Source organism: Schistocerca piceifrons, chromosome 1 (assembly GCF_021461385.2).
Source record: "Schistocerca piceifrons isolate TAMUIC-IGC-003096 chromosome 1, iqSchPice1.1, whole genome shotgun sequence".
Classification (NCBI taxonomy): domain Eukaryota; kingdom Metazoa; phylum Arthropoda; class Insecta; order Orthoptera; family Acrididae; genus Schistocerca; species Schistocerca piceifrons.
In genome coordinates this window covers 458228402-458253908 of record NC_060138.1, presented here as the reverse complement: position 1 = coordinate 458253908, position 25507 = coordinate 458228402, and the positions used below count along the sequence as shown (strand labels likewise).

The window sequence follows — 25507 nt, the reverse complement described above, 5'->3', positions numbered from 1 at the left end:
TTCTCACCGCTTGGAGCGCTAGTGTCGCACCAGCTGTCAGACGGTAACAACTTTAACAGCAGTGAGTGTCACGACTGTTATGTCAGACTGTGACGTTATTATTATAGAACAATCACGTAGCTTATATGATAGAATTCAGGCTTCGCACTATCCGCTAATAAACTCACTAGGCCATTAAACAGAACAATAAACACCCATAATTAATCGTCCACAAGGCAAATTGTGTGTCTTACATTTCCAGCCCTGTGAAGAACGGTGCAAGTTGGTATATCTTCGGTTACCGAAGTGTTTGCTCAGCGCAAAATGGCGGCGACAACAAATGGTAATGGGAACTTAGTTGATGAATTCGAAGAAGCTTTTCAGGTTTGTGAGTCTTATGTAATTTAATTACCCTGTATTTGCTTCATTTAAGTGCTGGCTTCATTTCCCTCCAATTGTTTCAGTCATGTTTGAATGTCCTTACGAAAGAGGAGACCGTGCCGGCTATGGAGAAAGATGAGATTAAAGTTGAAGTTGATCACACAATCCTGCGTTTTATCGATCTGGCCCGTCAGATGGAAGCATTTTTTCTACAGAAACGGTTTTTACTTTCAGCCTTGAAGCCAGAATTAGTTGTGAAAGAGGTAAAATATAATACATTTGACAGATCACCACATCTCTTAAATAATACTCGACTTGTACTTTGTAAATAATGATACTTTTCAAGACTAATGTAAGTATTTTAAATCTGTTAGATCAAATTCTAGAAAATTAATTCAGTATTAAGGAATGTTTTCAGTTTGGGTGGTAGATGTGGTGGAATGAGTGTTTTCTGTAGGGTCTGTTTACACAGAATAACGGTTGTCACGAAATGGCTTCTGCTAGTGTACTTCTATTCTTCAAGCTGCAGAATCGTGTATTTACGATGTGTTACCATGTGTATAATCTACAGTCATTCTAATTGCAATACACATTGAATTGAAGGTATTCAGAACACCCAGCAGTTGTTACAGTATCAGCTTGGAAGTTTATTTCTATATTCCTTTATTTTGTGAATACTGCAACAAATATTTTGTTTGCAGTAGTGATTTTTCTTAGACTAATTGGGTGTACTTGGTTAGGTTTTCAAACTGCTTGGAGGGTAGTGTTTTTGTGCTCTGAGAACCAGTCACAGTCATTGAAAACATTCATTCTTCAATTATCTACTCTTTAGTTTGTTACTCGACCCATGAAAGTGCATTTGGGTGAACTAAACGTACTGAAGCTAGATAGAGCTTTCTCCTGAAACGAATGTTTCTATGTGTGGGCAAACAAAATACATACTATATTTTTTGCATTATATTAATTTTTGTAATGTAGATTGTGGCTATAGACTGAACTGTAGCCTAGACTGAGGTGTGAGTTAGGTTGTAAGGTGACATTGTGGATCTGAATTAGTGAAGTCAAACAAATGTGAATACAGAATCTTAGATATGAGGGCGTCCTCATATTTAACATATCTGTTGGTCTAGATTAGTTTGAAAGGTGAGAGTTTGGTTCCGAGTTGGCAAAGTGATATCAAACATCTTGGTTTATCAGCCCCTTTTACACAGGTGGTTCTCTTGTCTCAGTTAACTAGCCATGCTTCACAGATGCTCATGTATGTTTTCACATTTCCCCCTTAGTTGTGTGTGTACAGTGCTGTTTGCTGTGTTTTGTGCATAAGTTTGTAGTGTATTAGGATGATTTACAATGAGTATATATGGTTTGTCTCTGGACAGAAGGAAATGTCACCTTTAAATAATCATTGGTGTGTTTAGATTAGATGAAGTATGTGCTTAATGTAGAATCACTTGGACCACTACCTTTACTGATTGTTAAAAGGGGGACTTGTGGGAACTGTCCTTCTTACAAAAAGACAGAATGTATAACATCATTAATAAACTATCTGGTAGTATTGTTAATTAATGACCAAACAAAATTTGTAGTTGTTGTTCTTGACAAAATTCATGTCGTGAATTCTTCTACCTGATTCGGACTGTAGGAACAAAGAAAGGCTTGTCCAAACATTTTAAAACATCAACTATTTCATTGTTCAGGAAAATATGTAAGCCTGCACACATATATACAAATTAAACTATTTTTAGAAGGCGCATACCACCTTTTTTGCTTTATGCATTTGGTATTGGTTTGATCTAAAACCATTTCTCTCCTTCAATAGAGCTGATGTTTTCAATGTTGAAACACTTTCATCGAAAAAGTTTTTTATCTATATATGTTGTTTGTGCACTATGCGATGAGAGTGGATTAGCTTCCAGTGTTGTCAGGTGATGACACTATCCTCTATTTCAGTGCATGCACACACTTCGGCATAATCAGTATTTTAAAACTCCACCCTCAACACAATTAAGTTACTATTGACATCACCAATCCACTAACAACACAGTTGTTACCCGATTTTCACTCTACTGTGTGACATGATTCCTCGATGAGTAGATGCTTCAAAGTAAAACAGATTTAACACTGCTTGCCAATTGTAGCCTCCTAGCAGGGGACAACAATTTGAAAATTAAACACTTCATATTGTGTATACAGTGTAGTAGACTAGGCACACAACAATACTAGACACCTGTGCCCAAACCAGTACCTGTTCCAGCACCCCAGTTATCTGGCTTGTTCAGATTATTAGCCAACTTGTGCAGGGCAACATCCACCTGGTTTGTTTTCTTTCTTTGTGCCCCTAAGATGCCTTTCCCTTTTCTTCATTTCTTTTCATATTGTGCATAATTGCTATTCCAGTGCACTCTCCCTCTCCCGCCCCTCTAATAAATGAATATACTTTTCTCTCATTCACATTTGCGGTCTAATACTTCACACACTGCTGTGGCTCAGTGCTCAAAGGCCAGATTACAGATCCAAACCCTTAGGGTTAAGTTCTCAGCCAGCCCTAAGATTTTTTAGCTCTCTTCACTTCATTCACCCCTGGCAATGTTTGTTAAAGTGAAAATTGGTTATTTGCTCAAACAGTTTATCAAGTGTACTAGTATGAAATGCAGATTTTTTTGTCTAAGAGCATGTCAAATTCAGGAGAATGATAAACAGTGCTTTATTCAAAGTATGCTCCATCGTTTGTTATACATTTTTCTCATCTTTTGGGCAATTTGTGAATACTACACCTATAAAAAAATTTTCCCCTTTTGTTCCAAAACATTCATCGAGCCATTTTTTCGCATCTTCGCATGAACCAAGGTGTTGCTCAGCGAATGCATGACACATTGATGCAAACAAATGGTAATCGGAAGGAGCCAAGTCTGGTGAGTAAGCCACATTGTGTTGAACTTCCGTGCCAAGTGCTTCTAATGTGTCACAAACAGGTTTTGCCATATCTGAAGTAGCATCGTCATGAAGGAAAATGACTCTGTTGCCTCTTTTGGTATTGTGGCCTTTTTTCAAGCAGTGAACAGTTCCGATTAGTCAGTTGTTGTTGGTTACATTTAGTATTAATCATGTCCCAAGTTTTAGCACCTCATAATAGAGCACACACCTCTGGTCCCACCAAACAGAGCATAGTCTTTCTGCTAAAGCATTTCGGTCTTGTGGTTGTTGTGGATGGTGTGACTATATCTACGCATGACTTTTTGCACTTGGGATTCTCAAAATAAATCCACTTTGCATCCCCTGTAACTATATGATGCAGGAATGACTTCCTTTTGTACCGAGTGAGAAAAATGTCGTGAGTTTTTGTGCTTTTCCATTTGCCTGTCGCTCAGCTTGTGGTACCCATCTACTGGTCTTCTAAATCTTTCCTGTCTCTCGTAGCTGATTGGAAACAGGCTGTTGACTGACACCCAATTGCTCGGCAAGTTGGTTTTGTGTTTGCAAATCATCCTCGTTCCACAATGCTTCCGATTCCACATTGTCCCTTTTTCTTTTCCCCCATTCCTGTCTGCGACATCAAAGTCGTCATTTTTGAAGTGCCAAAACCATTGTTCACGTGTATCTTGCAATAGAGAATATTCACCGTTAGGTTCTCGAAGTAGTTTGTATGATTCAGCAGCAGTTTTCTTCAAATGAAAACAAAAAAAATTAATGCTGTCCGTGAATGCTGTTCATTCGGTAGAAATTTCAGCATTTTGAACACAACACTGTGCAACACTTTTCCAGTTTGTCACTCTTGTGTTTCTGACACTTGTTGATGACACAACAGCATGGTGCATTGTTAAATCTTTGTAGCACAAACAGTATCGATGGGACATCTGTTGTCTAAAATCCGCATTCCATATTTCTAAGCTTGTTAAGAGTCCACGTTCAACTGTAGGTAAAGCACTGCATTTTTCAAACCAACCTTTAGGTGAATGACAGTTTTACTTTTTCTATCTCAGTTCTTGACTAAGTGTCCTTCAAGGTTAAATTTGAGTTTTGATGTTTATTGATGTGTTCCCACAGTGTGATATATTGCAGTCTACAATTATGCAGATAATTAAATAGAGGAAGGAAACCACCAAACTGCTACAATGTTTGATTTATTTATTAGAGGACTGGTTTCAAAGCTGGATAGCTGCAGTGTCATTTCTCTGTACAAAATGTTAAAGTTGTTGTCTTTGGAGGTACATACAGAAATCACTGATCTACATCAAATGTAGAGTGTAGTGATGGAACCACAAGATAGTCGCACTGTAGCTTCGTGGTGGATTTCCTCCCTGTACAGAAAACACTTTGACTGTTAGTCCTTTTCTTCCTGTTTCCTAAACATTTATTGTATCTTGTTCCTGCTTCCCTTCACCATCTATGCATATACCACAAATATTGTACTATTCGTTTCTTAATCCCGAATCAATTTACTGCTTAACCACTATATCTATTGATCTATGAATTTCATCAGTAATACTAATGACAATCATTGAGAATGTGTTACTCTTGGAGGATGATGGTGTACAAAGCAAGTGGAAGAAAACACTTAACTAAACAAATCTTCAAAAATTCTACCAACAAAAAATAAATTACTGTACAGAGAAACTTCACACGTGTTACACTTACAAAGACCACTGCCAAAACAGGTAAATTCACAAATTAAATTAACCATGTGAAGGATTTCCAAGGAAAGGAGAAAATTTAACAAAAAGAAACTTCATCAAAGAATAGAGAAACCTGCCGAACGAATAGTTCAAATGGCTCTGAGCACTATGGGACTTAACTTCTGAGGTCATCAGTCCCCTAAAACTTAGAACTACTTAAACCTAGCTAATCTAAGGACATCACACACATCCATGCCTGAGGCAAGATTCGAACCCGCAACCATAGCGGTCACGTGGTTCCAGACTGTAGCGCCTAGAACCGCTCGGCCACATCTGCTGGCCCTGCAGATCAAGAGAATGAAAACCGAGAAAGGTGGTGCAATGGTTAGCACACTGGCCTCACTTTCAGGACGACAATGGTTCTAAGCTGTGCCCGGCCCTCCTCTTTTAGGTTTTCCATGATTTCCCTAAATCGCTTCAGGCAAATGCCAAGATGGTCCCTGTGAAAGGGCATGGTTATGACACATAGGGGATTTGTAATTTTGCAGTGTATAAAAATGTTATACAAATAAAGATGGCAGTTTACTAATTTTCGTAACTGATAGTGCATGTTAAAACTGCATTGTGGTTTTTAATCTCCTCAAGGCTGGGGGTTCATGTGTGATCAGTTCAATTCCTGGTAACAAACTGTGATTTGACAAATAGCACAAAAATAAGCAAAAAACACAATGAAATTTGGCAAGAACAAACAAACAACACCGAACTTGACAAGAAACACAGAATTTGGCAGAAACCAACACAAAATTTGACAGAAAAAATAACACGTTAAATTTAGCAAAAATTAACACCAAATTTGGCCATGAAATAAAATGATTTTTTCCAATCCCTACAGATAGGTTGCTTGACATACTCAGTCATTAAATGTGTTTTCTCGAAAACATTTTCAGAAGCTTAATACACAATTTCAGTTGCTTATGATGAAAGTGACCTGTCTTAGTTCCTTGCCTGCAGTAACTGCCTTTCTGCATGCATCCCTTTTAGTAGAAATACAAGAAACAATAAACAAACCACAGCTAATTTTAAGCTTGTTTTGTGATTTAAAACTTCCTACTATATCATTTGAAGGAGAAAATTATACACTAGATGTCTTTGTTTCACTTTGTTGAATACGTTACATGAGAGCTGTTTGGTAATTTCATGTGTATTTTATTCGTTAGACTGTAGAAAACAGAAGGCTTAATCACAGGCTACCTGTAATAAGTACGTTGTGTAAACAGTGTTGGTAACGAACAGATGCATCAGTCTTATGGAGTAGCTAATCAAAGGATTGCTGTAATTTTGAATCATTTCTTGTGAACGTGAAGTTGTTGCCTATCTCCAACTGAGCTTTATTTGGCACAACAATTCTTAACTTGTTTGTTTTTCTATGTAACTTCGGAAATATACACTGTAGGATTCAAAGTTATTGTTCATTTCCTGTTAGTCTGTGTCAGCACAAAAACTCTTCTGCAAACAACTTGGAAAGGAAGAAGTCTGTGTGCCAGAGAACACACTATCAGCCACGATTATATTTTGAGCACAACTCCAGATTATTTCTCTTAGTTTTTCTTTTAAACCACATAATAAAGGTTTCTGAATACTTCAATAATATAGTAATACGTAGTTGCAAATTGGTAACAGGAAATTGCATATAATATTGTTCCAGTGATACAGTGTATGCTGTGTTTTTAATTTTTGTACTTCACATATAAAATAGACACTACTGTATCTGTAGTCTGTGAGTTTTGTACATTTATCCAGAGAGAATCAAAGTTAGGATCTCGGGTGTTTTAATTCCTTTTACACCATATGTATACAGGGTGTTAGGGGTATAGGTACAGATATTGTGCTCATTGATACCTTAATATTTATCCACTGTAGTGTTAGTTATTTTTTTCTCTGCGTATACCAGTCTTCCCACAGGCACATCACATAATTTACTACCTGATGTTTTCTGCATAGTCATAACTGCACCACCAAGTGGATTACACCTCTCAGTATTGACTCTCAATGTTGTGTCTGTGCATCAACATTTCAATACCTTACCTGCTAACCAGGGGAAAATAAATATTAATGGCTTGCTCTCGCCTCGAGTTCTTGAATGTACTAACAACCTAAATACAGAGTACTCCTAATAGCTATAATTATTAGTCTGCAAATGTAGTAAATACTGATGTAATGTTGTTCAGTACACTGTCCTCAGTCTAATGACGAAAACACTCCTCCTAGATATGACAACACCTTGTAGGCAGCTCTGATCTGCACTTACATCCCTAACACCCTGTATTTTCCATCTGTGCTGTGGACTTGCACTGACTAAGTTGAAGATGTACGCTTTTGTTTTATTTTTGATTTGGCCTGATTTTTTCCCGTTTTAGTTTTAGAACAGTATCAATGTAACATCATCTTTCCCGTGAAGTTGTTGATGGTTTTTACATGTTAAACCTCAAAACATGGCACAACACATAGCAGTATATTTCATGTTCTGCCTTCAGACTTCTTTTTTGATGACTATGCATTTCTTTGAGTGTTACTCTCGGTATTTGGAAAATGTTTTCCACTAAATCATAGAGGATCCTTTTCATCAAAGATCAGAGTGCATTTCCGTGCTGATTTACGTAAGTGCTGGGTGGGGGTGTTTTATTTGGAAAGCATAACAAACCTTACTTTCTTCGCTGGAGTTATATAGCTTATGTCTAGTATGTGACATGGTCAAAATAATTTCAGCATCTCATTAATTATAGAGAAAATTAGGTGTGAAAGAGATGACAGATAAACAGTTGATAAAATACAAGAAGTGTTTTATTTTACTTTTGAACTTAGTTATTTGTGGAACAGGATACATTTAGCATTTGTTAGCAATGAAGTGGTGCTATTTTTACTGTAATATAGACACACTAGCCATACACAAAAAGATCTAAATGTTGGCACTGCCGTTAAATACAATCATTCTGCTCAAATGAAGCTTTGCAGTAAAACATGTTATGTGTAAATCTGTGACATACAATGGAAATTCCAGGATATGATAACAATATGGAAAGGATAGACTGCTATTCACCACACACAGGAAGTGTGGAGTCATCAGAAATAGAAAAGAAACACAAGCAACAACTCATGCACGCAAAGCTACTTTAATCTCTGACCGACTGCATTGCGTCTGAGGTGAGCACTAGTCTAGCTGGGGCAGGAAGTGGGGATATGGAAGAGGTGTGTGGCAGGGAGGAGGACAGATAGCAGGGTAGGGATGGGGAAGATACTTGTGATGCCTGTGGGAGCATGCAGGGATGTCATGAGGGCAAGATAGGGCTGCCAAGTTCAGCATCAGGTTGCTATGCTGAGAGAGGAGGGGAGTGTGGGGAAGGTGATAGGAGAGAAGAAGAGAATGACAAAGAACTTGCATGTGGTTTTGCTATATAGAAGTTGCCTGTAGTACTGGCATGGGGGCAGGGAAGGGGATAGCAAGTGGAAGATAGGAACTTGTGAAGGTAGAGGCCTTGGGAGGTGATGGGGAAGGATGTGTTGCAAGGAGAGTTTCCACCTGCTCAATTCAGAGAAACTGGTGTTGATGAGGAGTATCCAGATGGCATAGGCCCTGAAGCTGTCATTAAGGGGACCACCACCTGCCTATCTAACCCATGTTAATTTAGGCAAGTATTTGACCCATTTCTGAAAAAAACTATTTGATGCAGGACCTTAATATTTTTACTGTATGTTAGATGATGCTAATAGTCAACTGTATACTAAAATCTACTTTATCCTTTTTATAGTTCTTAAGAAATACTTTTTTAAATTTCTTAACAAAAAATATTAAGTTTTTTTCTGCAGATAGTATTTTTTTGTGAACTTCCTAATGGGAGAATATTAATGAATGTAGTACCAGAGGTGGCTTTTTATGTTATGCAGAGTCTCTGAAAATTTCATTCATTTATCTGTGATAATTTCTGATATTATGAGGCATATGTAGTGAAAATTTTAGTTTGCGGGAAATTGACTTTAAAGAAAACACTTTTGAAATTTGTTACTTACAGTTAATTAAAACTGCCCTGCTGCATATGATAGCCCTTCTTTGGCCTCTAGCAGGTCTTCCAGCTTCTTTTTCACCTTCTTGGATGTTTGTCTTGCTCTCTTGGCACATATTATGTGCAGACCTGTCTGCATTGGCTATCCTCATTTTATCGCAATGTTGCAGCCCAGTGATCATATTTTCACCAGGAGTAAGTCCCAGATTTTTCCGTACCCAATACTTTCCAATATTACCACAATTGAATGTAATAACAGCATCATGAACTCCTAGTTTCATTGTATGCATGTCTACAAATACAGTTTTAGGAAGGCGGTTCCAAATTATGCTGTTGAAACATTCACTTGGGTTCTGTGTCCGCCCATGCAGACATTTCCTTAGAAGGTCTGGATGAGCCAAGTCTCTGAAAATAGGTTTAATTGCTGTAATAACAGCAGCAGGAAGACAATGCTGGTGATAAGATTCTCCAGTTGCCTGAGCCCTACTGTACGCCTCTTGTTTCTACGGAGCGATGAAATATTTGTTGTACTCCATAAACTTCCATAACACCACTTGTTCCTCTAAAATTAGCCACACAGTTGTGTTCTTTATGTTCATTGACTTTACAACATTTTCAATATTTAGACATTATCTCCACATCTAACACTTCACCAGGGTCTACGCTCGTGGCAGTCACTACTCCATTCAGAGAAGTATCTCCTCTTTTCTGCCAACTTCCATCAAGTGCAACTACAATATCTGAACATCCAACTGAACAAAATGTTCTCCTTGCAGCCATGCCCTTGCCAATAGATCGTTAGGCATAAACTAATCTAGTATTGATTTCATAAGGGCCACTTGTATCTGGTTTTGAAGAACTCATAAATGAAATCACAGCTGAGCATTTAGTGCAAATTAAATCCAAAGCAATTGGCCTTTTCTCCCACTGGCACTCTCACTAATTTTCACACTCTGTGACTCACCACACTGTCTACATTGTACAAATTTAGAAATTGCATCTGATAATATTCTCAAATTTATAATAATGTTACTGCACCCCTTGCCACTTAACAGTAAATTCATTGTAACTCTCTTGAAATGGTGAGAGCTTTTATGATGATGCACTTGTTGAAGAATTAAAATTAGAAACATCGTTGCCAGGTGACATAACGTCTTGTACAGAAAGCTTTCTAAACTTGTTTCCTCCAAATTGTCGTTTCTTGAAAATGCCTTTACGTTTCGCCATCTTCAATAAACACAACAAAACACACACAAACAAGCACTGCAAACGTAAGCATATCTACTACTTGCAATCACACTTGACCAAAACTAAACGTGTGTTTGAAAGCGTGTTGTTTACAAACAGCAGAAACAAAAGAATACCAACCATTGCATACCAAGGATAGCTAACACACTCAAGAGTAGAGAAAAAAATCCCTAATGTGCAATGTAGGGAATATAAAGATCTAAAATATATACAGAAAAGTGGGCGTGGCACATAAACACATGTGGTAGGAAAATGCTCAGAAGAAAAGAGTACTTAGATAAAACCTTAATCTTTCGTAATATGATGAAAACCGAAAATCGATATATTTTTTTTTTTTTTTTTTTTTTTTTACCTGAACCACGGTGTGGTCCCCTTAAAGCAAAGCACATCATGTATCTGGGTGTTTGGGCTATCTCTTGGCCATAGTTTGGCTGTTTCCCCACACTCCCCTCCTCTCTTAGCATAGCAACCTGATGCTGAACTTGGCAGCCCTATCTTGCCCTCATGACATCCCTGCATGCTCCCACAGGCATCACAAGTATCTTCCCCATCCCTACCCTGTTATCTGTCCTCCTCCCTGCCACACACCTCTTCCATATCCCCACTTCCTGCCCCAGCTAGACTAGTGCTCACCTCAGACGCAATGCAGTCGGTCAGAGATGAAAGTAGCTTTGCGTGCATGAGTTAGTAGTCAGGCACAAACAGAATGTGGCACAGTGGTTACAGCTAAGTTTGTAGATCACATGGCTACTTCCACAAGTGACGCTTCCTTTTGAGGGGTAGGAGATGGCATTGACAGGACTGGAGTAGGTGGTTGCAGGAGGATGTATGGGGTATGCCTTGCATCTAGGTCAGTGATATGAGCCATGTCAAGGGGCTTGGAAGCAAGGATTATGCATTGGCTGGATTGAAGGGTGGGGAGGATATTCCTCATTTCAGGGCACAATGAGAGTTAATTGAAACCCTGACAGAGAATGCGATTCATTTGCTCCAGTTCTGGGTGGTACTGACTCACAAGAGGATTGCTCCTTTGTGGCCAGACAGTGGGTGTGTAGAGACTAGTAGCTGAGTCATGGGATATGCTTCTGGACAAGGTGGTGATGGTTATCTCAGTCTGTGAAGGCCCCAGTGAGACTTAACCATTAAAATGTTGATTTACAGTATAGCAGGAGTATAGTTCTTGAGTAAAAATTATGGCACTGCAAGTGTTGGCTGCAAGGGTTAGATGGGTGTCACTTACTCTGAGATCCAACACTAAATAGGGAATAGAGTTCTGTGTTAGGATATTTGGTTTAGACTTTAAAATTTATGCTATATACTTTTTGCATTCTTATAAGGAAGAGATTCCTCCTAGATATGGCAAGGGCCTCTAGGCAGCTCTCATGTGACCTGGATACTGCTTGCCCCTACTCTTGAAAATATCAGTACTATTGCCTGTAATTCTCATTGTTAGTTCTTTTTGACAGATGGCTGATAATATTTCTTTCATAGGGTAATCATTGCTGACAGTCAGTAGTGCCCTATCCAGAAAGGGTCACAGCCTTTCTTTTTATTGTAATTTTGTAATTTTAGAGCACCTAATCTCTCTCTCTCTCTCTCTCTCTCTCTCTCTCTCACACACACACACACACACACACACACACACACACACACACACACACACACCTGGGAGAAGAATGATGAACATAAAACAAAAAATCTGATGGCATCTTGAATTCATGAAAAAATACATATTAATTTTTAGTTGTTGGATATTTGCTTGATTGGAGATGGTGTAACAGGAATGAAAGCAAATATTTCTGCCAGTGAGTGAGGACGATGTACTGAACAACATTAATCAGTAGTCATGTCATTTGCAGACTAATAATTATAGATATTGCAAGTTGTATGTTTTTAGGTTTGTTGGTACTGTAATGTTATGTGAGCCTCACTGCCCCTTTTTTTAAACTAATTTGTGTCTGATTTTATTCTGAGAAGCTCAGTAATGTATGTAAATACCGTAAATGTAAATTTGATTCAAAAAGTGCTTGAAGTGAAGCGAAGCGCTGCTGGACAGCAACAAACTCTTTAGCGCGCAATCCCCGCAACAATAGTAGCTGTGAATCTTTAAGTATGGACTCAAATGACAATTGATTTATAAAAAAAAAAGAGAACTGTTAATCTGTATCTTGTGGAAAGAGGATGTGTTGCTAGGCCGTCACTGAGAACGAATTATTACATTTAATTAAAATTGATATTTTAGTGATAAAACAGAGTAAAGTATGTGTAAGAGTTGCCAAACATTTATGTATACAAATTTTCTGGAAGTGAAGAATAGAAATATCTTGTTTCTGGAAAAGGAGGTGAACTTCGTTGTCGTCGCAGTCTATCAATCGACAGAATTGTAAGTGTACAAAGTTCACTAAAATACAGGAAAAGAAATGCATTCTGTATAGTTTTCATTCAATAAGTAACAACCTCCCATAATTTCTTAATTACAGTAATTGGTTTATGTTCTTGTCCAATAGTATGGTGATGAACTCCACTGACCAATTTTGATGTAGCAGGATGTGTAGTTTGAAGGAAGTTTGTGTGCTAAGCAATCTCCTTTTCTCACGAAAAGCAGATTGCTGTTTGATCTTATTTACTTACAACAGTGGTCCCTTTGGTATGAAAAGCTACGAAAACTTGGGCTCAAAGCTATACGGCCAAGTAACTAACAGTTGTATTTTAAACCTTAAAGAACAATAACTTCCTCCAAATTGCAATACGTCAACAACTGGTGCAGAAGCTGATCATTCAAGGAGGCAGCAACCAGAATTCAGGTACCAGTTAAGACTTAAAGTAAAAATCTCAATCAAAAATCAATCTCTCTCTCTCACTCCAAACACATACATAAATATTCATATTAAAAAAAAGGTCATTTAATAGTACCTCCAAGTATGTGGGGCAAGAGCAAGCCATTAATAGCTATTTTGCCCCCAGCTAGCAGGTCAGGTGTAGAAGTGTAGGAACATGGACATGAAATAGTTAGTCTTCACTGACAGTTGTAGGCCACTTAGTGGTGCAGTTATGAGCATGCAGAGAATGTCATAACATTTGTCACATGCTTGTGGGAAGACTGCGTGACGCAGAGAAAAAAACAACTAACCCCCCCCCCCCCCCCCCCCACACACACACACACACACATTAATATGTGAACAAATTAAGGTATCACATAAAGTTTTCACGCTTACACCCATTATATCTTGTGTAGACAAGCATAAGGGAAGGTGCAGTATTAATAACTAGTATTTCTCTTCAAAGTTTTTAAAAAGTGTACACATTTATAGCTATAAATTTTAGGGATGTGTTTCTAAATGTTCAAACTTGGTCTCTCTGTTGTATATCATAAATAACAGAATACACAGTATTTTATCCTGAAGAAGGAAAAAAGAACTTGTAAAAATAGTTCTTACCATTTGCATAGTATGGTATGCTTTGGAACACACAGACCAATACCACAGTCAAAACACAACCAGGACATTTTCTTTTGGAACATTTTTTCCTTTGCACTCATAACTGATACAAAGTTTGTGGATACACTGGGTTTGTTTTCTGGTTAGGTGGTGCCTTTATGTTAAAATGTCTTTCATTACATTGTCTTGGACTAAAACAAGAAGACAATTTTTGAAATTTCTTGCCTTGTTGCAAAGAAATTTATAAACATACCAAGAAATTGAGTGAGGCTACATTTGTTGTTCTTTTGCATGTGTCCTTTATCTCCTGATAAAGCACAAATGAGTTGATACCATCCAACAGAAATAAGCAAAAGAACAGTTTTTGCCAATATTTGAATTACATTCTGGTGAAAGGATAAAAGACACTTATTTTATTTTCTATGATTTACCCACCTCATCTCGGTCGTTACTGCGATTTAAACGTAGATTGTGTCACCCCCCCTCCGTGTCACTGAGTACTGCACTTGCAAGTCTCTGTCACGTCCATTGCTGAAGTAGTATGACATGTTGAGAACAATAGCATAGGTTTTCTCCACAAAAAATCTTTTATGTTTGCTGTGCAACTCCCTACAATTTTCATCTTGCACTCCAGTAGTGAATTACTGTACACACAGTTTTTTGTTGAGGGCAGCCACAGCTGAAGTAATCCATGTTTCAGAAATAAACCACTTTCAGCTGGCTATGAACTTTCCTTTTTATTTGCAGGAAGACGACATGTTTCATGATACCAGCTCACATTTTCTGATGTACATTTACATTATAGGAAACAACAATTGAGGTTGTTATAAAAAAAACTGGATACTTATCCTGGTAATATATGCTATATGACAGCTGATATGAAATACTCACATGTTAGTGAAACATTAAGCCCATGATATGGAAAGCAGTGGGACTCAGCCAACTCAAAATAAAATATTGTTACCTGCTACAAGCAGAGCATCAGATGAAATTGACCAGTTGAAAAACTGACAAGTGAATTTACCGAAAAATGACATGTGCAAAATAAGAAAACAAAAAAAGGTAAAAGTCCCAGGTAGCAACATTGAAAGCCTAGGCTTAAGAAAACTACTTTCATACTACTAAATAGCGGACAGTAACTCACCTTCGCCTCACCGAGCAAGGCCACACTGCAAGTCAAAATGCTTGTGTGTCATGGAGGGCACTATTTTCACCACACTTAGTGGGAAAGGTTACAAACTTTTCACGCATATCCAAATATCATGAAAATGATTGAGGCCCTGTTACACTGCACAATATACTGGGATCATTAACCATCAACACATCTGCACCATACTACAATTTTACTAGCATAGATGGGAAGCAGAGCACCAATATCAATTTCATGCTTAGTCATAAACATATTAGCAATGCAATATGACAACAGGGAGCCCATGGCCAGGCCGTGCTTTTGAATGTTGGTATGACTCCCAAACCTGAAATAATTGTAGCTGAGCACTGTACTGAGGAGCTTGAGGGTGTCAAGGTGTCATCAATCTCATTTGTGGGCCATCCACTGCAATGCCTCAAGTTGTGATCAATCTTATCCTGTACAGTGTCGACCAGAACATCAATATACATTATTTTTATATCTAATGATACCAGATGTGTGCCCTGCAGAATATTCAAATAGGATAGCTTATTAACTAACCATTCTCTATTACAAATACTGAAGAAGTTACTTGTGTGAGAATAATGCTCTTTTAGATATTTTTCCAGTGCTTGCTTAGTCTGATACCCAACCCTCTCTTGCATTAACAATAGGTCTCTCTGGAGCCCTATCTTATGTACCTTAATTGTGGCTCTCAGCCTAAGTGGTCTAGAGTGCATGGAAGCTGAGTTCTTAATTTGAAACTTCTCATGGAAGATCTTAGTGTCCTTGAAAATATCTTCTAATATTTCAGTGTAGAATCCCTAAAACACTCATCATTTTGCTTGTTTGTGAAGAATTGATGGACTTTCTCAACATTCTGTGACCCTCTTCTAAAATAACTATATCTTTGCCCTTATCATCTGGGACAATTAGTATTTGATTTTCTGCTAACTCATTTTTAGTATTCTTGAGAGTTACCTCCACACTCTGCTAATAATACACTCCTGGAAATGGAAAAAAGAACACATTGACACCGGTGTGTCAGACCCACCATACTTGCTCCGGACACTGCGAGAGGGCTGTACAAGCAATGATCACACGCACGGCACAGCGGACACACCAGGAACCGCGGTGTTGGCCGTCGAATGGCGCTAGCTGCGCAGCATTTGTGCACCGCCGCCGTCAGGTGCACGTGCCCGTCGACCTGGGACCGGACCGCAGCGACGCACGGATGCACGCCAAGACCATAGGATCCTACGCAGTGCCGTAGGGGACCGCACCGCCACTTCCCAGCAAATTAGGGACACTGTTGCTCCTAGGGTATCGGCGAGGACCATTCGCAACCGTCTCCATGAAGCTGGGCTACGGTCCCGCACACCGTTAGGCCGTCTTCCGCTCACGCCCCAACATCGTGCAGCCCGCCTCCAGTGGTGTCGCGACAGGCGTGAATAGAGGGACGAATGGAGACGTGTCGTCTTCAGCGATGAGAGTCGCTTCTGCCTTGGTGCCAATGATGGTCGTATGCGTGTTTGGCGCCGTGCAGGTGAGTGCCACAATCAGGACTGCATACGACCGAGGCACACAGGGCCAACACCCGGCATCATGGTGTGGGGAGCGATCTCCTACACTGGCCGTACACCACTGGTGATCGTCGAGGGGACACTGAATAGTGCACGGTACATCCAAACCGTCATCGAACCCATCGTTCTACCATTCCTTAACCGGCAAGGGAACTTGCTGTTCCAACAGGACAATGCACGTCCGCATGTATCCCGTGCCACCCAACGTGCTCTAGAAGGTGTAAGTCAACTATCCTGGCCAGCAAGATCTCCGGATCTGTCCCCCATTGAGCATGTTTGGGACTGGATGAAGCGTCGTCGTCTCACGCGGTCTGCACGTCCAGCACGAACGCTGGTCCAACTGAGGCGCCAGGTGGAAATGGCATGGCAAACCGTTCCACAGGACTACATCCAGCATCTCTACGATCGTCTCCATGGGAGAATAGCAGCCTGCATTGCTGCGAAAGGTGGATATACACTGTACTAGTGCCGACATTGTGCATGCTCTGTTGCCTGTGTCTATGTGCCTGTGGTTCTGTCAGTGTGATCATGTGATGTATCTGACCCCAGGAATGTGTCAATAAAGTTTCCCCTTCCTGGGACAATGAATTCACGGTGTTCTTATTTCAATTTCCAGGAGTGTGTATTGCCCTATCCAGTCCTTGTGATCTCCTTCATATGCCCTTGATACTATCACTAACTCCAACAGCGACTACATTGTGTTCCACAGTGGTGAATTTTACACTATCCAATGCTACATTTGTGTGAGCACTTTGTGTTATTACCTGCAGTTGCAGGCTAGTGCAATGTACATTACACTCCAATCCTGTTCTCAGTCAATTGTTTTCCTTGCCACTAAACATAATGTTTGTATAGTTACATATCAGAGGATAAAAGTTAAAAATCACATCCTGTAAGCAAATGCTCCTCATCCTTTTTATCATGTATACCCATTCCACCCAACTTATTGACAAGAGTGCAAGCTATTTCGCTCTTAAAGACTATTGGCAACATACGCTCACAGGCCCAGAGCCACTTTTTAGTATTTATTATCTTTAGTATTTATTATCTTTGCAAGTTCTAAATGTAACAGATGTATGCCCCTAACAAAAAACAAGTGACACATCTCTTTCCTGATACAGTAGAACATAGCACCTCTTATGCAGTTTGCAGGCCATGCAACTCGGTTTTTAAATGGATATCTATTATATGTAGGTAAAACCCTCTTTGTTAAACATGTCTTTTTTTTAAAAAAAAATAGTATTAGCATTCACTTTAACTAATGATTTCTCCTAGTTCAGGAGATGAAAATATGTCCTGAATGTATCGTGTTAGCCTCATGAGGCAGTCCGTTAGAAATAATTTTTTCTTGAGGGTAACTGCAGCAATATTTCAGAAATAAACTGCTTGCAGCTGTATATGAACTTTCCTTTTTAGTTACAGGAGCATAACCAGTTTCATGATTTCAGGTCACATCTTATGGTGTACACGTACAAGATAGGAAACAACAATTGACATTGAGACATTGAGATAAATAACTGAATACCTATCCTAATGATCTATGGTCTATGACAATGCGAAATATTCGCACGTCAGTAAAACATTAAGCCCATCAAATGGGAAGAAGGGGGGGCTCGACCTTCTCAAAATAAAATACTGTTACCCACAACAAGCAGGGCATCAGATCAAATTGACCCGTTAAAAGTGAATTTACGTACAATGACAAGAGCAAAATAAGAAAACAAAAAAAGGTGAAAAGTCCCAGTTAGCGAAGCTGAAAGCTCATGGTTAAGAGAACTTGCTTCATACCAGGAAGCAGTGAACAGCAACCCTCCAACCATCTCGCTGAGCAGGGCTGCACTGCAAGTCAGCATGCTCATGTGTTGGAGAGGGCACTAGTACCACCACATACATAACAGGGAAAGTTACAAATGTTTTCATGCTTATCAAAATATATGGCATTGATTGAGGCCCCTGTTACACAGTACAACAGTATACACTATAAAATATCTCAGCATAAAAAAAATTGAAACCAAATAGACCAGACACAAAATCATACAACATGCTCAGGATCAATAAACAAACAGCCAAAAAACTATGACATGTCCTTGAAAGGCAATCAAAGTTAGATAGTATATTGTAATGTCTTAACTCCACGTCCGTATTGAGGACATATTAGGGGTACAGCGTTGGACACCACATAATTTGTTGCCTCCAGAATGTTTGTCTACCTCTTTACTTCTCTGTGTAAGACTTTTAAATTATTTGCTATACCTGTTATGGCAGGGCTGCCACAGGTTCTGAAAGTTAGGTAATATCAAGAAATTTCAAACACGTCAGGGAACTTTGGAAAAAAAATCTCATTTTTGTCTTAGTAGCTGAAATGGTTTGTTTACTGAGGCATGCATCATTGTTGGCTAGGTGCAGCTGAGTATGTGCACTACTTCCCTACTTCCTCATTACTACTGCTTCTCTCCTTCCTACCACTCCCCTCAGCTTGCAGTCAGTGCTGCCACCACTTCTTGCCACTAGCTTAGCAGCTGCTGACAATAGGCAGGGAGGCATGAGGATTGGTTTGTTTGGATCTGATTCTCCGATACTGTAGACGCAGCAGCCGGAGATGCTCGTCCTGTGTGGATGAGTTGTGTCGGAGTGATTGTGTGAATGTACATATGCTGTCACTTACTTACAAAAGCTATGGCTCAAAATTTAGTTGAGAGAGTGTAATTGTCTTTTCTATGTGCCTGCCTGCGGCTCAGCAATCATCTTTATGGTGAGTTGCTACCTATCCTCATTATTATTGATTCTCAGAGTATTTGAACAAGTTATCAGTTGCATAGATTGACCACCGTGCTCTCATTTCAACAACATGTTGTCTATAGCTGGCCACATCAGTGGATTTCCACAACAGGCCAAAACCACAGGCCGTTTCTGCGGGTATCTGTAACTGATCTGAAGCCATTCATTTCCCACTAATGTGCAGACCCTGCCCATTGGATGTAGTCTCACCGATCTCCCTGCAGTCCGGATCTGTTTGGTGTGGCGTAAATCAGCAGATTTTCATGGTTTATCCATGGACCCAGGACTGCGGTGCTCATCAGCATGCCAGAGGCCATGGGTGATGGATTTCAGGACATGCGACTGTCTCACCACAAGTACGTTCTACAGTATGGCATTTTCTGGACATTTTATTTGTTCTAGTATATTTTGGCACTTCAAAAGTAGTTTATATGTTGGAAAGTATGGGCGATAAGAAGAAGAAGAAGAATAAGAAGATTGTCAGTCGGTGACGATTTTATGCTATGTACTCATAGATTTCTCGAAAGGAAGATCACAAAATACATGTAAAATAATAGGTATAACACAGTGGGTAATAACCAACACTAATGAACACAGTAGAACCAACATTTAATGCAGTCACCTTCAGTGTTGGTTTACACAATTCTTCCCCAACTTATACCCATCTTTCAAGAGGCCTCAGTGAAAGTATTTTAAATCTGACTTGCAAATCCAAGGAAATTTTTGTCACCAAATGTGTTTCATTTTATTGAAATAAAATAACATCAGTGGTCTAAATGGAAAAATTACCATTTGTCTTGCTTTCTCCATCTAATAACAGTTCATTACAAAAGATGTTATGTTAGTACATAATACTTTCTCTCTTATCAGGAAACATCATGTGCTTGCAAGTTTGTTAGATATTTCCTTGCTTGCACTATTGTATCTTGTACCATAGCTGCACAGACAGTGTGTTAACTTATGTCTTAATTTGCCCTTGATGTCAAAATTTGTTGGGGAAAAATGCTAAAAATTGTCTGGAAATCAGGGAAATATAAGGGAATTTCACTTGGGTAAACTTGTGGCAACCCTGTATGGAGTGGCCAGAATCACATAAGTGGTTACTTAAGGTAAACTTTGAATTCCTCATACTTAGGTGTTCTCGGAACCGAATTCCAAACCTTCTGGCAGTCTGCCCCACATGTCTGACAGGGCAGTTGTTGCAACTGATGTAATATACACCAGAAGCATCATATTTTTCGCAAGCCTCCTCTGTTCATGTACAAGTCTTTGGCCTTCATTCTGTGGAATAAAGATTGCTGGCTTTATCTTGTTTGTCCTTAGTTTTTCACCTACTTTCTGTGATATTGCGCCAAAGTTTGGAATCTTGTGCTAACCAATGAACTCGTCTTTCGCCTCGTCGAACCCCTGCTGCGTGGTTTCATTACCGTTAGACTTCTCCCTATTTTTAGCGAATTCATGTATATGCAGTATACCTTTATTGATTGATCTATGATGTCCTACTTGTTGCAGGTAACAGTATTTCATTTTGAAAAGATAAGAGTCCACTCCACCTGTATCATGGGCTTAATGTCTGCCCCTGGTAGCTGAGTGGTCAGCGCGACAGAATGTCAATACTAAGGGCCCGGGTTCGATTCCCTGCTGGGTCAGAGATTTTCTCCGCTCAGGGACTGGGTGTTCTGTTGTCCTAATCATCATTATTTCATCCCCATCGACATGCAAGTCGCCGATGTGGCATCAAATCAAAAGACTTGCACCCGACGAATGGTCTACCTGACGGGAGGCCCTAGTCACACGACATTTACATTTACATGGGCTTAATGTTTGATAGATGTGTAATTATTTTATTGGTTGTCATAGAGCATTGATTATTGGGATAGGTATCCAGCTTTTTATCATAATGTCAATGTTGTTTCCTGTCTTGTAGATTTACACCTGAAGATGAGATTTCATATCACAAAACTGATTGAGGGCCTGTAAATAAAAAGAAAACTTCACATACAGCTGAAAGCAGTTTATTTCTAGGAAATATGAATTACTGTAGGTGATGTATAATGGTGATCACTGTATACATTATAACCATTGCCAAAAGATATCACAGGACTGGTACTGGTAGAGACACTTTTGAGTAACAGTAACAGATTTTTGGATTCTTCAGAAAATACATGTGGATTATTGCTGCAGAAGTGAGTAAATATCCATGAGCCACTGCAATGCATCATACAGGGTTGGTATCAAACTTTTTTTTCTTATTTTTTCCCAATACCAGTTAGTCTCTGCTTTTATTATTTCTTCCAGTGGAAACGGTGAGAAACAGTCAGTGTGGAAAGGATGTTAAGTGTTGCCTTCAGTCTAGCAATATCCTGATAAGGGTGAATGAGAGGGGGATAGGTAGCTGCATGCCGTTAAAGTTCATTTACTGTCTCTTTAGTAGTATTGGTGAAATTGATGGTTCAAAAGCCTGTTTCTAATCAATTTATTATGTATTTTATTACCAGCAAAATGGTGCAGTAGTTACGGCACTGGAGCTGCGTTTGGGAGGGAACATCTTATATCCCCATCCAGTCATCCAGGTTTATGTTTTCTTTGGTCTCCCTAAACTGTTTAAAGCAAGTGATGGAATAGATCTTCTGAAAAGCACACTGACAATTTCCTTTCCCAATTCAACCTCACACTCCAGTCCCTAATCATCTTGTTGTCAATAGGATGTTAAACCATAATCTTCCTTCGTTATTGCAAAAACTTGATTGTATATTATTTTCTTTTCTTTGTATCAAAACTGTACATTTAGCTGTGTAAAAACATTTAAGTATCATCACCCATTTTTTTCTGAACAATAGTTATCTAATTCTTCTCCCAGGGTACTGAAGTTCCCCATTTCAGAGCTGTGCAACTTGGAAGCTTAATGTGACTGTAAAATGTTAGGCTTAATATAATTTTAACTCTGTCTTTGCCCTTGTTCTCTAAAATGTGTTAAATTTAATGGCGTTTGTGTCTTTGAAAATGTCTGCAATGCTTTGTCAAGAAATGTTGCATATGCTCATATAGTGGTGTGCAGTGCAGTAGTAGCAAAGTTCCACAAAAACCTTTGGTTGCTTCTTTGACCAGCTATCATTGACTGATTCTTACCTTTCTTAGGAAATTAATAATCCTAAACTCAAAATTAATGAACCTTTTTATTTTTCAAGGATGTTACAGAACTGCGTGTGGAGTTAATGCGCAAAGAAGAACTCATAAAAAGGCACTACGAGAAAATCACTGTCTGGCAGAATATGCTGGCTGACCTGCAGGGTTGGGGCAAGTCTCCAGCATCCTCAGGAATACCCAATGGTACAGCACAACAACCACCACAACCTCCAGCAGCCCCTAATCTCCAGCAACAGCAACAGCAGCAGCAGCAACAACAACAACAACAGCAACAGCAGCAGCAACAATTGCAGCAGCAGTTACACCAACAGCAGCAGTTGCAGCAGCAGCAGTTGCAACAAATGCAGCAGCAGCAGCAACAGCAACTTCAGCAACAGATGCAGCAACAGGTATGTTTTATATTATTCCTCAGTCTGTGCACATGTCGTAACAAATCCATCTAGTAGTTAACAATCACATTTACTGAAAGTTTTATGAAGAATAAATGTATCACAAAAGGCATGACAAACTTCTGAAGAACATCTGTTGAAACTGTTTGTATTTAAAATTGCTTTTATTAAGATATACTTCCAAACTCTCTCTACAATCATGCATATCTCTTAAAACAGCTCCTTGCTGTTGCCTTTAATAAATTGGTGCCACCTAAATCTCATATGCTGACTTTTGTTTCACGTTAGCAAACTGTTCCTGCATTGAATTGTGCTTACCTATGATTCAGCACATTTCACTCTTCTGACCATATTGCATGACTATTGTACCCATGAAATTGACATGAAATGCCGTGCTGCTCAGGTATATTCTGCTTAGTTGGCATTGCCCTTTGTAGAATATCCAGGATCCAGTGCAGTATCATGGAAGAGAATACTCATTACTTATTATCATTCTTGGTGAAAATTAAGAACAAGGATTATATCGGTGTTACCATAGAGCCAAAGGTCTTGGGTTTGACCCCAGGTTAATTGTAGGATTTTTATCCTTCTTTTATCACTTATTCCACCTCTGGGAGGTTTTTTTTAAATGTGAAAAAGACTGAGTTATACCATGGTATGGAGCCCTTGTGAAACTTTGGCCCCCTGTAACTGGTAGGGTAAGTAAGTTTGAAGGTAGGTAACGGCATACCGCCTCCGACAGGACCATGCCTTGTACAGCATTGTGGTCTTCAAACAAATCTTCGGATTGATGACAGCTTCCTTTTTTTACTATTACTTCCATGTTTGTTGCACAATATTGGCATCACTTACTGTGAGGTGTGAAGGGAATGGGAAATAGTGAAGGATATGATACAGGAATATGGAGATTTCAGGCTGTGATATTCTGGTTATCATCTTGAAAATAAGGGAAATTTGGAAATATGAGTTCACTGTGGGAAAAATAGTCCTTGATAAGAGCATACTACCTATAGAAACTGAAAAAAAAAACATTTATCCAACCTGCCATTTGTATCATGAAAGAAAATGCACATATATAGTTCACGTGAAGAATCAGATATATAACTACAAATCTAATGAAATTTGTTGTTGGCGGTAGTTTTGTTACGTACTTCCAATAGCACAAATGGTAAATTTCTAGATGAAAATATTATTAATTACTTAATAGACATGGATCTTATTATAGAATGCATACAATATATACAAAAGAAATACATATTCCTGATGTTAGATATTTATTGACTTCATCAGAGTTGGCTTCTCATAAATTCAGTTGCAGCTTCTTGTATGTTACTGTTCATTGAACTAAACACAGTAAAAAATTTTGTAAGTTTGAGGGTTTAACCTGTTTAAGACAATGGAAACATTGTTGAAAAGTCAGCATCTTACATGACAGGTACCTTTTAAACATTTATTATTATAAATAAGCACTAACTAGATTCATATAAGCTATTCTGTTACTGTTCAGAAATGCAAAGCTAAATAAATAAGAAAAACTACATACTTGATGGCATGTTATAAATAATGTTTTTAATATTAAATAGAAGTGTGGCCATCAAATCTTCAGTGCATATCTGGAAGACAGCTGTGCCAATGGATTTCCTAAGTGTCCCAGATGTCTGTGAAGCATATTTGGTGAAGTTGCTTTTCTGACTATTGTTAGAGTACATTTTTATCATAAATGTTTTCATGCTTCTGAATAGCTGCAGTTAAATTCAGCTTGTTTAATCGCATCTGGAGATTAGTTTGCAGTAAATATAAAGGCAGCACATAGGTCTTAGTCAGTTGTTTTCATGTTTAACACGTTCACTTCTATGGATGACTTTGAGAGTATGATGTATTGAACTATTTTATTTTCATGTAAAGCTTATGTAGTTTATTCACATTCTTAATTGAGCAGATTGGGCGTGCTTTCCCCTTTAAATAAATTAGCCTACATGCATTCAGTATGGTTTGATGATACTATTACAGTTATATATTCATTGTTACAGGTATATCCTTGCATGAATTTAAAGTACACAGAAATATTTTCCAGTAATTAGAGATTTTATTTCTGTAATTATACATCTATTGAACGCTATGGTTTTTCCTTCTTCATTTGTTCTCTATTTTTAAAGCTTTTTTATTATTTTAATTTTGTAATCCATGTTAATTTTATCAGTTCTTTTTTATTTTCTTTAAGTTCTGTTTTCATTTGGTTTTTGTGTGTTTCAGTGAGCCCCCTGTGGGTTTCTCACTGGAACTGTTTGTGTGTGCTTGCAGGGCATGGCAGGTGCAGGCCCTCTGGTGTTTCTCCCACAAGGGGGAGGGCCACCTTTCCCCCCTCAGGGTCCGTTGCAGGGTCCACTGGCCTACCTCGAAAAGACGACGAGCAACATAGGGCTGTCGGAAGGACGGAGGTGACGGGGGCGGGGGAGGGGGCGGGGCAGAGGCCGGGGGCGTGGGCGCGGCCGGGGGCGTGGCGCACCGCCTGAGTACGGGCCTGCCCCCTAAACCCTCCCTCCTGTCTCTTCATTTCCAGCCAATTGTTTTGTTGATGTTAATTTTTTTTATAAATGTTACCATACTTATAGAATTAACTATTATCATTTCACCAATTAAGTTGCAGTCTGTGATCTCTGTTTTGATGAAGCTGATGTTACTTGATATAATTGACAGTATATGAAAGAATTGGCAAAGAAACTGTATGTTAGTGCTTCCTGAATTATGAGATGATTCGTATTAAC

The 25507-nt window shown here is 38.9% G+C and overlaps 1 protein-coding gene across 2 annotated transcripts; it reads left to right on the top strand.

Annotated features, from left to right (window-relative positions):
* Positions 1-37: 37 nt before the first annotated feature.
* LOC124799151 (mediator of RNA polymerase II transcription subunit 28-like) lies at positions 38-25185 on the top strand. Of its 2 annotated transcripts, XM_047262691.1 has the most exons (5): positions 44-61; positions 242-363; positions 444-623; positions 22395-22742; positions 25044-25184. In XM_047262691.1, the coding sequence occupies exons 2-5, from the start codon at positions 304-306 to the stop codon at positions 25182-25184; spliced, it is 729 nt and encodes a 242-aa protein (XP_047118647.1). In that variant the 5' UTR covers positions 44-61; positions 242-303. The 2 variants fall into 2 exon arrangements, with proteins under 2 accessions (XP_047118654.1, XP_047118647.1); XM_047262698.1 differs by having other exon boundaries at positions 38-363; positions 24996-25185.
* Positions 25186-25507: the final 322 nt, after the last annotated feature.